This window comes from Ruditapes philippinarum, unplaced genomic scaffold (genome assembly GCF_026571515.1).
Source record: "Ruditapes philippinarum isolate M1 unplaced genomic scaffold, ASM2657151v2 ctg2502_1_1_1_1, whole genome shotgun sequence".
In the NCBI taxonomy this organism is placed as follows: Eukaryota; Metazoa; Mollusca; class Bivalvia; order Venerida; family Veneridae; genus Ruditapes; species Ruditapes philippinarum.
Window position 1 is genome coordinate 106,192 of NW_026857566.1, and position 16,292 is coordinate 122,483.

General features: G+C 32.2%; 1 protein-coding gene across 1 annotated transcript in view; it reads right to left on the minus strand.

Moving 5' to 3' along the window:
* Positions 1–16,292, minus strand: part of LOC132750168 (triple functional domain protein-like) — a 73,068-nt gene that overhangs the window by 25,298 nt on the left and 31,478 nt on the right. The window contains exons 13-15 of the mRNA XM_060740112.1: positions 14,871–15,041; positions 13,363–13,564; positions 3,123–3,197 (exon numbers count right to left, since the gene is read on the minus strand). Of these exons, the coding sequence (XP_060596095.1) occupies positions 3,123–3,197; positions 13,363–13,564; positions 14,871–15,041 (448 nt within the window). The remainder of the gene's footprint in view (positions 1–3,122; positions 3,198–13,362; positions 13,565–14,870; positions 15,042–16,292) is intronic.

Below are 16,292 nucleotides of genomic sequence, written 5' to 3' on the forward strand. Positions count from 1 at the left end.
ATTTGTATTTATAAATGGATTAACTTCATATTTAGAGACAACATATTTTAGGTCAGGACCTTCATATATATATCAAACTCAAATTGACCTTGATTCATGTATGACCTTAACCTTGAAGGTCAAATTATATTCACTGATTATATGATATACATATAAGGGGAACATATTCATATAAAAAAATCATGATCCTCTGGGCAGGGCCATTGTTGACTTTGTAGGAAGTCCATTTGATGATGTTTCAGCCCAAATATCATAGCTCTATCACTTGGGGTTCTAGTGCAGAAGATTTTTGGAGATATTACTATATATGTTTAAGGAAAACTTATGACCCAAGGCCAAGGCAAATATTGAACCCATGGTCATAATTTGAACATTCGCAATTAAGACTCATTATTAGACATTAATTTTATGAATGAAAATCAAGGTTTGTCTTGTCTACTAGAAGGTCTTGTGCCAAGGGTTGGTGTAGCGAATTATGAAGGCAATACACCATGAACTTAAAAAGTTATGATCAAGGTTAAAGTTTGTGAGACTAACATGACTGTAACAATACCTCTATTTTTTTATTAAACAAGAGGGCCATGATGGCCCTGAGGTCACTCACCTGTATATAGCTCCCCACACACACACACACATAAGAAGATGTTTCATGCTAAACATCTAAGCTCTAGCTCATTGGGCTTTTTAAAAGAAGATTTTTTTAAGTTTTTACTATACACATATAGTTAAAAACAATGATACCCCTGGGGCGGGGCCAGTTTTGACCCCAGGGCTTTTATTTGAACAAACTTTGTAGACACTAACTAGAAGATGTTTCATGCTTAATATCTAAACTCTAGCTATTTGGGTTTTTTCAAAGAAGATTTTAAGTTTTTGCTATACACATATAAGGAAAATCAATGACCCCCGGGGCGGGGCCAAATTTGACCCCAGGGCTTTTATTTGAACAAACTTTGTAGACACTCACTAGAAGATGTTTCATGCTTAATATCTAAACTCTAGCTATTTGGGTTTTTTCAAAGAAGATTTTTTAAGTTTTTGCTATACACATATAAGGAAAATCAATGACCCCCGGGGCGGGGCCAATTTTGACCCCAGGGCTTTGATTTGAACAAACTTGGTAGACACCTATTAGAACATGTTTGATGCTAAATATCTTAACTCTAGCTCTTTGAGTTCTTTAAAAGAAGATTTTTTAAGTTTTTACTATATGCATATAGGGAAAATCAATGACCCCCTGGGGCGGGGCCAATTTTGACCCCAGGGCTTTTATTTGAACAAACTTGGTAGACACCCATAAGAAGATGTTTCATGCTAATCATCTAAGCTGTAGCTCATTGGGCTTTTTAAAAGAAGATTTTTTAAGTTTTTACTATACACATATAGTTATAAACAATGACACCCCTGGGGCGGGGCCAGTTTTGACCCCAGGGCTTTTATTTGAACAAACTTTGTAGACACTTACAAGAAGATGTTTCATGCTTAATATCTAAACTCTAGCTATTTGGGTTTTTTCAAAAAAGATTTTAAGTTTTTGCTAGACACATATAAGGAAAATCAATGACCCCCGGGGCGGGGCCAATGTTGACCCTAGGTCTTTTATTTGAACAAACTTTGTAGACACTCACTAGAAGATGTTTCATGCTTAATATCTAAACTCTAGCTATTTGGGTTTTTTCAAAGAAGATTTTTTAAGTTTTTGCTATACACATATAAGGAAAATCAATGACCCCAGGGGCGGGGCCAATTTTGACCCCAGGGCTTTTATTTGTACAAACTTGGTAGACACCTATTAGAACATGTTTGATGCTAAATATCTTAACTCTAGCTCTTTGAGTTCTTTAAAAGAAGATTTTTTAAGTTTTTACTATATGCATATAGGGAAAATCAATGACCCCCTGGGGCGGGGCCAATTTTGACCCCAGAGCTTTTATTTGAACAAACTTGGTAGACACCCATAAGAAGATGTTTCATGCTAATCATCTAAGCTGTAGCTCATTGGGCTTTTAAAAAGAAGACTTTTTTAAGTTTTTACTATACACATATAGTTAAAAACAATGACACCCCTGGGGCGGGGCCAGTTTTGACCCCAGGGCTTTTATTTGAACAAACTTTGTAGACACTTACAAGAAGATGTTTCATGTTTAATATCTAAACTCTAGCTATTTGGGTTTTTTCAAAAAAGATTTTAAGTTTTTGCTAGACACATATAAGGAAAATCAATGACCCCCGGGGCGGGGCCAATGTTGACCCTAGGTCTTTTATTTGAACAAATTTTGTAGACACTCACTAGAAGATGTTTCATGCTTAATATCTAAACTCTAGCTATTTGGGTTTTTTCAAAGAAGATTTTTTAAGTTTTTGCTATACACATATAAGGAAAATCAATGACCCCCGGGGCAGGGCCAATTTTGACCCCAGGGCTTTTATTTGAACAAACTTGGTAGACACCTATCAGAACATGTTTGATGCTAAATATCTTAGCTCTAGCTCTTTGAGTTCTTTAAAAGAAGATTTTTTAAGTTTTAACTATATGCATATAGGGAAAATCAATGACCCCCTGGGGCGGGGCCAATTTTGACCCCAGGGCTTTTATTTGAACAAACTTGGTAGACACTCATTAGAACATGTTTCATGCTAAATATCTTAGCTCTAGCTCTTTGGGTTCTTTAAAAGAAGATATTTAAAGTTTTTTCTTTCGGTTGCCATGGCAACCCAAGTTCTGCATGGAATTAAATTCTTTGAACAATTTTTAAAGGTGACCACCAAAGGAACATTCCTGTGAAGTTTGGATGAAATTGGCCTTGTGGTTTATGAGGAGATGTCATTTAAAGTAAAAGTTTACGGACGGACGACGGGCGACCGCCGGACGAAAAGCGATCACAAAAGCTCACCCTGTCACTTTGTGACAGGTGAGCTAAAAAAACAACAACAAAAAAACAGTCAAGCTAAAAATTACAAATTTACAAGCACAGTGTTATTCATGTATGATCATGGTAAAGTTTTATTAAATATGACTAGAGGCATGTAAACATTATTAACAATAAAAGTCACCCAACATAGTACATGAACGTAACCAGTATCTGGCATTGGTAGTACTTGTTTTACAGTAGGGAATTTACCTGAAGTGTAACAACACCATCTTCTCTGTAAGATATCACAGTTCTTTGGTCAGGAAGGACTGGTATTTTTTTGTTTAAAACCCCCCATTTTGTTTCCCCCCGTGGGTTTTCTACCCCCCCCCAATATTCCCTCCCCCAGGTAAACCCCACCCCCCCCCCCAAAATCCCCCCCTGCCTGAACTGCAATTTTTAAATGGGGGTGTGAAAACTTTTGGCGAAACCCCCTTTCAAACATAAAATTCTTTGGTTTGCCCATCTAAAAAACCCAATAAAAAGTTTCTATTTTTGTAAGGACAAATTTAAAAAGGAAATTTGAAACAAACAAGACCATATTAAAACAAAATGTTTTTTCCCCCTGCCGGAAAAAAATTTTACCCAAAGGTTTTTTATTTCGTATTTTTTTAACTTGGTGGGGAGAAAATTTTTTTTAAAAGCTCTTTATTTATGGTCATGCTAAGTACAATAAAGCTTGCAAAATTATATTAACGTTATTTTTCATTCACGTCAATCTGATAAAGGGGAATAACTTTAAAAGTAGAAGGCAGCGTTATTGTTTTAACAACCCCTTTTCCTTCCCATGCCAAAAGTTTAAAAAAAATCATTTCAAGTAGTTTTTTTGGAGTTTTTGTTTCCGGAAAAAAATGGAAACAATGCATGGATGCACAGACTGAGACCATTTTAATCATTCTATAGATTATAAAGGTTTCTATAAATAAACACAAAAAAACAACAAAATAAATGCTTTCCATAAATAAAGCAAACAGTGAAAAAAATGAAAAGTGCATTTATTATACTTTTTTGGCAATTGCCTAACTACTAGTATAATTATGTAAAAAATATTCTTTGTTATGTGTAAATAAAAAAAACAACATATTAATAATGCTAGAGAATAATAATATATTTTCCTGTCTGACCGGCGAAGTGAAGACTCCGTCAGAACCTGGAAGATCTCCATCAGTCTTAACATATTTTATGTTCATTGTGGACTATATAAAGGGAATGAAATTAGAAACCAGAGTTCAATTGAGAGAAAATTGAAATAAAATAAAATAATTGGATTTATTAAACAGAGAAAGTTGCAAGAAATTATTGTGTTTTACTTAATTAAAGCAAACTTCAATGTGGCAATGAAAATGAAAGCTACAGTCCTAAATTGAAAGAAATAAAATTCCGCCGCAGGGTCAATTTTTTTAAGGTCATGATTTGAATAAACATGATTGAATATTACAAAACCAAATACCTTAGCTCTAGGCCTTGTTCTTTTAGAGAAAGACTAGTTGTAGGTCAACTGTTACCAAATCTACATCCTTTATAGTGTAAATTTAACAAAAAAAAGTCACTGGTAGCTATAAAAAAATTTGTTTCTATGGAAGTTACTGATTGCTTAGGAAGGACAATGGTTGCTATGGAAACTATCAGCTCCTATGCAAATTTAATGATTGCTAATGAAGTCACTGGTCAATAGGAAAGTCAATGGTTGTTTTGGAAATCACAGACTGCTAATTCAGTTTTGATTCCAGGTCTATAATTTGAATAAATTTTAGTGATCCACAAGACTACATATATTTTTTTGGTCACTATAATTTATATAAGGAAAAATGTATGGCCCATGAGGCCAGACAATTTTCGACTCTAGGGTCATAATTTAGACAACCTTAGTAGCAGTCCACTAGACGGTGTTATACCAAATAACATATCTTATATAAATTGCTTTTGTGGTTTCTGGTGATGATTATTTTAGTTTTTAGGGTCGTCTAGAAAAGTTCATATCCTACTTTATCACATACCCGTGCAGTTAAGATTTTCACATTACATTTATAGTATGAATTTTGAAATTGATGAGATAATATAAAAAGAACGTTAGAAGAAAACAATGGTTTATAATTGCATTATATAATAATTATGAACAGATGGTTTTTGAGATAATTTTACTTTCATTTATATACAGTTTATTTCATTTTTTTTCATCCTGTCCTCCAAAGTGTCCCCAGCAAGATAACCTAAACGAAAAGTATATACGAAAAACAAATTAGGTCTTCCCATGGATAGTTATTGAAGAAAGAGTAAAAAAGTATTATATAAAAGTATTATGTTATGTGTAGTTCACATAATTATATGGTAGGTATATTTATAAACACTGTGGACAAGGATTATCTCAATTAAAATCCCGGGTGTAGATTTTCCGAGGTTTATGAAAAAAAACATGGAAACTGCTTCAAAAACCTTGGAAATAAACCAGTTTTACAAGGTTTTTTTTTTAATTCCGAGGTTTTTATTAAAACCTTGGAAACTTTATCCAAGGTTTTTGTATAAAAATCCTTGGAAATAAAGAAAACCTTGGAAACTACCTCGGAATTAAACACTCTGCCAAAAATCAGCTCGGAAAAAAGCTTGGGAAATAAAAAAACTTTGTCATTTTTTTGCTCGGAAAAGAACTTAGAAAATTTACGTAAAATTTGTTGGAAAACACTTTGCCAATATTTAGCTTGGAAATGACCTCGGATAATTGAACTTAACTAAATTTCATCTCGGAAAATATTAAGACATAATCATGATTTTAACTTATAATGGGCATCAAAAGCAATAATCAACAGTTAAAGCAAACTAAGATAACAACCTGACTGTAGATTGCCAATGGATATTTTTTAATCCATGGTCAGAGAAAACAATTGTCCAACAGCATGGAAAGGAGAGATTTGGTCCAGGGAATCAATTTTTAGTATGGACATTGTCAATGGCCAACTTCCTTTTCAATAAATTTGTACTTTAAATCTTCTGAAGCCATTTTTTGGGGAGGAATCAATTAAAAAAATTTAAGTGTGAAAACATGGAAAAGTTAATACAATGTAAATTCCTTGTTGCCATAAAATACCTTTTATTAATGGCTATAAGGTATTGTAACCTAGATAAAGATTATTCAAATAACTGATGATCAGAAAGACTTGAAAATTTTATTTTTTTTTTTATATATATTTTTTTTTTATTTATAAATGTTACTAGATACTCTTCTCCATTTTTAAGAATAGGTAAAAGAGCAAAACTAATTATATTAAAAAGAAACAATCAGTGGTTTATGTCTATTAGTTTCCAAATGCATCAGTATTTTCCTGCAGTTTCTTTCTATATATATACTTAAACTTAGGGTTTCTTGAACAGCCCTGTTAAGCAACACTGATAAGAACTATTTCTTTAAATGTTTTATTTTATTAAAAATAGTACATATTTACTAAGCCAAGTCTGTGACATACATTCAGATTACAATTTACTTCTGCCATTAAATTTGTTGTACAAAAAAAACTTAAATAGTTATTAATTGTCCTTTTAAATAATTATGTACAATTGAATGTATGAAATATAATAACAGTATGCTTGTTAATTTCTTATAATTAGGATAAATAAATACTGCATCCACTAAGATTTCACACACAGGGAATATAACACACTGATCAGATAAAACTAATGGCACCCAGGTGGTTCCCCTTTATCTTATGCATGAATCAATCTTCTCATTGAGCATTCTGGGATAGACCAGATTGTTCCATGTGATTATTCAGGGGGAATCTGGGTTTTTTTACAATCCAAAACAGTCTAAAATGACACTGCAACTGTGTGATTCTCTTTCAAGAACTTATTATAATTTTCAAGTTTTACTTTTATTTATCATTTGAATATATTTTTGTACCTTCAAATAAATGTAAAAAAAAAAATGGAAAAAAAATGATGGCTTTGATATTTTGGGATCACCCCTGTTTCACATTATGATTGCCCCTTCAGTTTATACTGTTGAAAAATTTTTGATTATCTCAAACATTAATGGGTCAAGTGGTTAAGTTGGAAATAGTGCAAACCTGGAATTTATTTTAAGCAATGTTGGAGATATCTTGTTTTATTAATGTTAGGGGAGCATATTTTGGAAATTTCAAAGAAAACCCTTTATCTAAGTGTGACAAGATTCAGGAAATGTTTGGTTGTTGTAATTGAACCTAAAGATCAATGACCTGGGAACAGGAAAGATAAACAAAAGAAACAAGATAGTTAAAATGTTCAGGTAAAATAATTTTAGATACATTTATGCAATAAAATCTGTTGTTGTTGTTTGTTTTTTTTCAAGTAAGTATTAAATACAAACTATTTTAGATCTATATTTTTAACCTTAATGTAAGCTAGTTTTAATACAATTGTTTAGAGGATATTTTATGAGTATAAATGCTATGTTTGCTCTATGATTGTATTGAACAAGATGAGTGCATTAAACTATGATGACATTATTTATAAACTTTCATCTTTCATCTATTATTTGAATCTACAAATTTTTAATTACAGAGTCAGCTTGTAAGCAAGTTTGCAGGACTGTTCCAAACTATCCAGCTTTGCTGTGTTTTATCATAGTATAAAGCAGAGGAATAATACTGGAATGTCATTGGCATTGGCACCTTCAAAGTCAAGTGATTAAGGAAGCCAACTGTAGACCAGGAAAGGCTTCAAGGAATATACTACAGTATGTTTTTTTTTTAAAACTAGGTTTTGAAAGTTTCAATTTGAAATTTGGATGAATGAAGGTTTCTGGAAACTGATTTTTTTATTGATACTTTGTTGGAAATGCTATAATGTTACATGATGACTCTCCAGCTTTACTGATGCAGATGTCACTTTGAGCAGACAGATATAATCAGTGTAGGCAATCAGAATCACCTTATGAAAAGCGTTATTTTTTGCAATATTTTTAGAGTGCTTTAGGTTGTAACATCCAGTATGACAAAATATAATCTAAAATAATAGTAACAGACATCGTTTCTTTTCTTAACATCGCAGAATTGTCACACTGGGCTTACCAAAGTTTTCTTTGAAATCCTAACACTTAAAGTACTGATGAAGAAAAAATAGAAATCAAAAATGAAAAAATTAAATTCACTATTTCAAAACAGTAGACAAACATTTAAAAGTAACTACAGAAAAGGTCATTTGAAAATATTAAAGCCTTCATTTTAAGCAAAGGTCTCAAACAACTTGTCATTCAAGTAGTTTTGGATCACTCAAAAGATGTATTTCTTTTCACAAAAGTGCTGATTTTTTTAAAACAATATATATCAACAGTGAACTGATATTTTTTGTCTATGGAATGTTTAAGGAACGTATCATTTTTTTTATTGATTAATAAAAAAGAAAATTAAATGATGTAATTCTGATTGCCTACACATACTGAACTGTCCTGAGTATAACCACAGGTGTTTCCTTAATCTTGGGCTGGATAGCTCCCTCAGAGGGGAAGAAGCCCATCCTGGCTTCAGGAGTCAAAAATACAATGTTGTAAGGCAAGTAGTTTGAAGTCTTTGATCCTGACCACATGGAGAGGAAAGCGCCCAGTGGTGATTTTATATAATTGTTTTTCTAACTTCTTTCAATGGCTGTACTTTATTAAATATTTACTTTACTTATTTCAGGAATTGTATCCTGGAGCATTTTCCACATGTGACCCCTGTGATGGTGAGGGAAAAACTAAGGGACACTTTAAAAATCATGGAGAGTGAACAGGAATTCAAAAGATAGATATTTGAATACATTAAAATATAGTCGGATACCAAAAAATTATAACTGAACATTGATTGTAATATTTACCATTAAAGACTATAACTAACTTAACTTTCATTTGTATTTACTTCACACTGACATTAAATGTTTCAGTGAGTCATGTGATCATTTTTTGCTCTGTATTATTATAAAGAAGTTTCTTAATTCCTTAAAAGGACAATATAATTGCTCTTTTCAGAATATTTCATTGGATGTTATATTTTCTTATTTTCCATGGATATTCTAGAAATTTCCAAGGTTTTTGCTCAAATAAACCTTGGAAAATTCTCTGATGCCCTTAAGTAAGAATCCTCGAAAATATAACAGTTATAATTCCCAGTTGTGAGAAACTTTCCGAGGTTTTCTTTTAAAAACCTTGGAAAACAAACCACGGAAACACTTTAAAAATCCTTGGAAATCGTTCCAATACTCCGAGGTCACTCATTTTCCAAGGTTTTCTAAAAAAAATCCTCGGAAATTATTTTACGAGGTTTTTATTCTGAAATCCTTGGAAATTGTTCCAATACTCCGAGGTCATACTTTTTACGAGGTTTTTTTTAATAGCAAAGTTTTGCATTTTCTTGTTCCAATACTCCGAGGTTTTTTTCCAAGGATTTTGAGCCAAAAACCTTGGAAAATCTACACCCGGGATAAACCACATTTCATGTCTCCTAACGAGATAGTTGATCGAAATACTGCTCTCATCACAGGATCTTTATATTTAATAATTGGAGTAGCTTAAATTTGTGTATAAATACAAAAAAACAAAATCTTGTAAAAGAAAGAAAGTGACAATAATTCCATATACATTAGGTAAAAAGTCATGACTCATAAAGAAGTATAACTACCATAAATTTCCTAACATACGTTAACTTATTTATTTCCCTTTATTATAATCTTCGAAAAAAGGTAGTTTTTCAAAGCTCCCAATTACATAAAACATAAGAAGATTCAAATATATTAAAATCAGCCGGAACTGAAAGTCTCTACCCACTCTATTGTGGACCTGAACTCAACCAGAGCATGACCTGGGGCCTAGAAGCTCCAAAACGGTCTTCCTGCGAAAACGCGCGCCCCAGGCCATGCCAGTAGCAGGAGTTAAGCTGCGTTACCCATGACTTCATGATGAGCCAACATACAGGTGGCACAGGCCATAGTTCCAGCAATCTTAATATCTATATAATTCTGTATCATATCAATATTATATCATATCTTATCAGCATTAGAAGTGTAAAATATGTATGCATAATATACTAGTTGCCTGAAGCTTTTTTATGATGTGTCACCAAAAATATATTTATTACATTATTTTTAAAATAAGGCCAACAAAACACTCTATATGTATATGGCACTTCTCCGACTTTGGATGGTAATATAGTTTGTTTTTTTTTTGTTAAGATTGATCTATTAACAGTTAATTTCCTTGTGTTTTAATATAAGGTGAAAGTATGTTCAGATACTTACATATATCAATTAGGAACTGTAATGTCGACAAGAGTTTGATAGGGAGACCACCTACTATTGAATTTATCCCAGTTACAAGAAGAATATTGGATATACTTTTCTACATTATAATGGAAAAGTTTGTATGTTAAAATTTTGGTTATTATACCTACACATGTAAATATATCTTTTTGCAATAAGAACAAGGAACATCGCAATGCGATGCAACCAGGTTTTCAGCAAAATATTTCACAGAAGCTTTGTCATGAAGGGGCATTTGTTTTTAATTGAACTTTTAGGAGGAATTATGGCTTTTTTAATATTCCTCAAACAAAAATGATTGAGAAATTTTATGTTGTCTATTCGCCTTTTTTTCCCAAATGTTTTAGAAAGGTAAACAGTACTTTATTTTTGCTTAATTTTTACATTTTTGCGTCTCTTGTCATTTTCTTTTGTCAACAATATTGGCGTGTGGTGTTTTGTGCGATATCAAGAAAAGTATGTTCACAATTTTAAAAAAATACTTGAATGATGTCTTGGAAGAAACATGGGAATTTAGTGAGCGCCAGGGCACTTGATGACAAAGCTTCTGTGAAAGTTTGGTCAAAATCCATTGAGAAATGTAGGAGAAGTTGCGCACTGTAGAAATTGTTCACTATATATTCTGTATAAGGAAAAAATATACAAAGGGCCATAATTCGGTCAAATATTATCCAATCACAAAACCCCGACAATATGTGCCAGGCACTTGAAAACAAAGCTTCTAAGAAAGTTTGGTCAAAATCCGTTGAGAAATGTAGGAGGAGTTGCGCACAGAAGAAATTGTTCTCTATATATTCTGTATAAGGAAAAACTATACAAAGGGCCATAATTCGGTCAAATATTATCCAATCACAAAACCCCGACAATATGTGCCAGGCACTTGATAACAAAGCTTCTAAGAAAGTTTGGTCAAAATCCGTTGAGAAATGTAGGAGGAGTTGCGCACAGAAGAAATTGTTCACTATATATTCTATATAAGGAAAAAAAACAAAGGGCCATAATTAGGTCAAATATATACCAATCGCAAAACCCTGGCAATATGTGTCAGGGCACTTGATGACAAAGCTTCTGAGAAAGTTTGGTCAAATCCGTTGAGAAATGTAGGAGGAGTTGCGCACAGAAGAAATTGTTCACTATATATTTTATATAAGGAAAAAAAACAAAGGGCCATAATTAGGTCAAATATTATCCAATCGCAAAACCCCGACAATATGCGCCAGGGCACTTGATGACAAAGCTTCTGTGAAAGTTTGGTCAAAATCCGTTGAGAAATGTAGGAGGACTTGCGCACCGAAGAAATTGTTCACTATATATTCTATATAAGGAAAAAAAACAAAGGGCCATAATTAGGTCAAATATATACCAATCGCAAAACCCTGGCAATATGTGTCAGGGCACTTGATGACAAAGCTTCTGAGAAAGTTTGGTCAAAATCCGTTGAGAAATGTAGGAGGAGTTGCGCACAGAAGAAATTGTTCACTATATATTTTATATAAGGAAAAAAAACAAAGGGCCATAATTAGGTCAAATATTATCTAATCGCAAAACCCCGACAATATGCGCCAGGGCACTTGATGACAAAGCTTCTGTGAAAGTTTGGACAAAATCCGTTGAGAAATGTAGGAGGAGTTGCGCACAGAAGAAATTGTTTACGCCCGCCCGTCAGCCCATCCGCCCGCCCGCCCGCCGACATACCTCAATCTAATAACCAGTTTTTTCCTTCGGAAAACCTGGTTAAAAATAAATTTAATGTTTCATCCGTTTTCTTAGGATCAGTTATCCCAAAAAGAATTTCTTCTTTTGAGAGTTCATAATCTGTAATATTCGGGCATTTAGTTTTAATGAAAATTTTTGAAGTCCGCCAAAAATGACTAACATACCGACATTCATAAAACAAGTGTAAAAGTGTTTCGTTACTTTCCCTGCAAAAAGTGCATGTATTGTCATCTTTTATTCCAATCTTAGTTAAAAAAGTATTTGTTGCTTAGATTCTATTGGAAGTATCTTAAGCTTGTATCTGATGTTATTTTGTAAACAATAGTATAGACTTTATTCCATTCAAAAGTTTCTGATAATAATAGTTCATGTTTCCATTTATCTTGAGATTTCGGAACTTTTTTATTTTTTACAAGTTTTTCATAAATAGAATGGCATCCCTTTATATTTTGTGTGATAACTTGAATTTGCTTATAAGTGTTAAAAGTTTCATTATTGATTTCAAGTTTAACTCTTAGATTTATTAGCGCTCTAAAAGTCCTTCATATTGTATGAAATTTATATTAATTTGTAAAATATTTTGTATAGATTGTAAACTATAGAATTGACCATTATTGTCAATTAAATCAGCGACAAAACTAATACCATTTTGAAATAGGTTATTGTTAAAAATAGTTGTGCCTCCGACCTTCCCTGTTGGATTGAACCCAATTGGTTGCCTGAGATATTCATTCCAATTTATTATTTGTACTTTCGAATAAAACATTATCCATGATGTAAAGACTTCGTTCCAGAAGGGGTTGTCGATTCTTGATAATTGATTTTTAATTAAGTCTGGCCCGAATTTGGAAAAATTACACATATCAGGAAAAGAAATTTCAAAGATATTTTTCCATTTTTTGTTTCCATGTAAAATACGTCTAATCCAACCTAGTTTTAAAGAATGAATAAAAGATTTTAGTTCTATTGCAGTCTGTGCAGTTTTTGCTATTCTGTAAATGTGATATATATATATACAGCTGTGCATATATTTTGACATGACTTCATTTCATTAAAACACGCTAAATGTTAGCATGATTCTATAGGCGTGTCGATGAAAAATAGTTCTTTTTCACTTCGAACAGTCTTTATTTTTGGTATGTGATAGATAAAATATTAAATTTGTGTAAGTTCATTACTGAATTTATTGTACTTGTTGAATAAAGTAATATTATGCTTGCCAGAATATATTTTAATTCAATTGGTTCAATAAATTCAGTAATAAACTTACACTCATCCAATATCATCTATCTATTTTTTACTCTAAAGCAATACATATGTGTAGCAAATTTTGCCAGAAAATTCACACATATCTAACAAAATCTTTTACAAAACCTACTGAGCTGTGATCAAGGTTTGCATTAAAACAGTCTTTACACAACATACACATTCAGACAATGTCAAAAATGTCAAATGAATGTCACATTCTCACTCCTTCTACAGATAGCACCCATGCTATGTTACACATTTCTGATGTCCGTATACATTTTAGTGCCAATCCGATTGCAAATTGAGCACAAATGTGAAGTTCTGCTGGATCAACAGATTTTCTATGTGCTATTTCAACTTCAATCTCATAAGAAATACCATACTTCTTTGCATAGTTTGCTTGTTTAGATTCCACTTGGCATTTTCTTTATCATATAATCATATATTTTCAATGCTTTTCAAAGAACTATGATGATGTGTCTAAATGCTATTCTAGTTCTTCCATTTTCAACAGCCATGGTACCTTTCTGACACACACTATGATACACAATATGTTCCTTTGTCATTACTACATGTATTACATTTACCTCAGTCCATAAAAATTACCCCTACAGTGTTACATATTCAAAGACTGTTGTAAAGTGATTTGTTTATTTGGCTGTACTTATTCTGTTGTCATCTGTTGAGTTTGTTATCCGATACACTGTCAACCCCTTATCTTTATCTGTTTTCATGTTTAAAAATAAGTTGCCTTGATCAATATCTGGTCAGATCAGCTTTGAAAATAAACTTCCTAGTCTTTATTGGTATCATATAAGCAATGCCATGAAGTTGTATTACATTCCATTGCTCTGTTTTTGAAATTGACATCATTATTACAAAAAAAAAAGTTAGCAACCTCCAATGCATCTTACAGTCATTAACAAGTTGTTTATTTGCTTATAATGTCATGATATTCACCAAATATTATGCAATGGTATCCTATGATATCATGTTGATAAAGAGAAAAGAAAGACTTAAGCAACCTTTTATTTGAGAAGCTATTGTAACGAAATCAAAATGGTCAGTGAACTGTTGATTATATGACTATGTGATGGGCGTTGTGCAAATATTACTGTTGTCATGTTTTTAAATCTAACAATATGTAGCAAATATATAATTAAACAAAATATAAACAACATGATAATGATATGACTGCTTATAATTATTTTATATCCCACATATAGGAACAAATTTAGTACAGACCAATGATACAATGCTGCATGCCTCTGGAGGAAAAAACTTTTGTAAGTTTTTACTATATACATATACAACTACGGAATAACAGCAGGACAAAGGGACAGACAACAGAAAATGTTTATTTCCCATTCCTAAGCGGAGCCATAAAATCTTCAAAGACACTTCAAAGTCAGTTCTAAAATCATATTAACTTTTCCAAAGTAATGAGTTGTAATGGAAGAAACCTGTACCAGTTGACTCTACTTAACATTCTGAAATGTTCTTTGAGCATTTGATCTTTACTTCAATGTTTAATTTGATTTGGTCTTTTATTTCTATATTTTTTTTCTAAACAAATCATACTGAGACAATCCCATTAGTTTATTGGAATTGGCTCAAGCTAAAAATCTCTAATGAAACATGAAGTAGAAATGTTTTTTTAAACTCTTTATATTTCTTTTTTTACTTTTTACTTCTTATAATTTACTACAAATTCACATACAAAAGTTTTAAGTGTTTATAAAATGGTTGCTGTATGTAGTTAATACCTTGTTAGATTTACCTTCCTTGGTAAGAGGAAGGGTTTTACTGCGTACTTCAAAACTGCTCATTCCATTCCACTCAAACCTGTCACTGGCTGTTGGTGATTTAGTTTTATGTTTGAACAGTTGCCATGTATTCCTCCTGACATACAAATGTTAGAATTAATATATCATGTTTAAAACTACTCAAATTACTTCATAACAGTACTTATCTTTACATCCAAGAAATTATTATGATGCTATAATTTACAAAAATGTTGCATTTTTTCTTTACCAGTGAAAAATTCAATAATATCATTTTGATATTTGGTTTTGAAATATCTTGACAAAAATGTTTTGCATGATGAGAATGTGTGTTATACACAAAAACCCTAGGTATAGTTCTAACTGGTCAAGTTTATACCTAATATGATTAAACTCCTAATATTGGTCTTAAACATACCATAACTATTTCATTTGATAAAGGACATTATTGACACAAATTTTATGCAAGATGAGATATTTTACACCATACTGGATTCTGACCTTAATCTATGGCAAATTTAACAGACTGGAAAAGATCAGCAGGTCATAAGCACTAACACAGGTCTGTAATTATGACATTTTAATCAAACTAACCTCAAAGAGGTACAAAAAAATTGAATGTAACAAGAGGGCCATGATGGCCCTGAAATCGCTCACCTGTATATAGGCCCCCAGGGCGGGGCCAATTTTAACCCAATGGCTTTTATTTGAACAAACTTGGTAGACACCCCTTAGAAGATGTTTCATGATGAATATCTAAGCTTGAGCCTCTTTGGGATTTTTAAAAGAAGATTTTTTTAATTTTTGGGAAAAACAATGATCCCCTGGGGCGGGGCCAATTTTGACCTCAGGGCTTTTATTTGAACAAAGTTGGTAGACACCCTTTAAAAAATGTTTCATGCTTAATATCTTAGCTCTAGCTCTTTGGGGTTTTTAAAAGAAGATTTTTAAGTTTTTACTATATAATAAAAGGAAAAACAATGATCCCCTGGGGCGGGGCCAATTTTGACCTCAGCGCTTTTATTTGAACAAAGTTGGTAGACACCCTTTAGAAAATGTTTCATGCTTAATATCTAAGCTCTAGCTTTTTGGGTTTTATAAAAGAAGATTTTTGAAGTTTTTACTATATACAAATAAGGAAAATCAATGACCCGCCGGGCGGGGCCAATTTTGACCCCAGAGCTTTTATTTGAACAAACTTGGTAGACACTGACTAGACAATGTTTCATGGCAAATATTTAAGCTCTAGCTCTTTCAGTTTTTTAAAAGAAGACTTTTTTAAGTTTTTTTCTTTCGGTTGCCATGGCAACCAGAGTTCTTCATGGAATAAAATTCTTTGAACAATTTTCAAAGTTGACTGCCAAAGGAA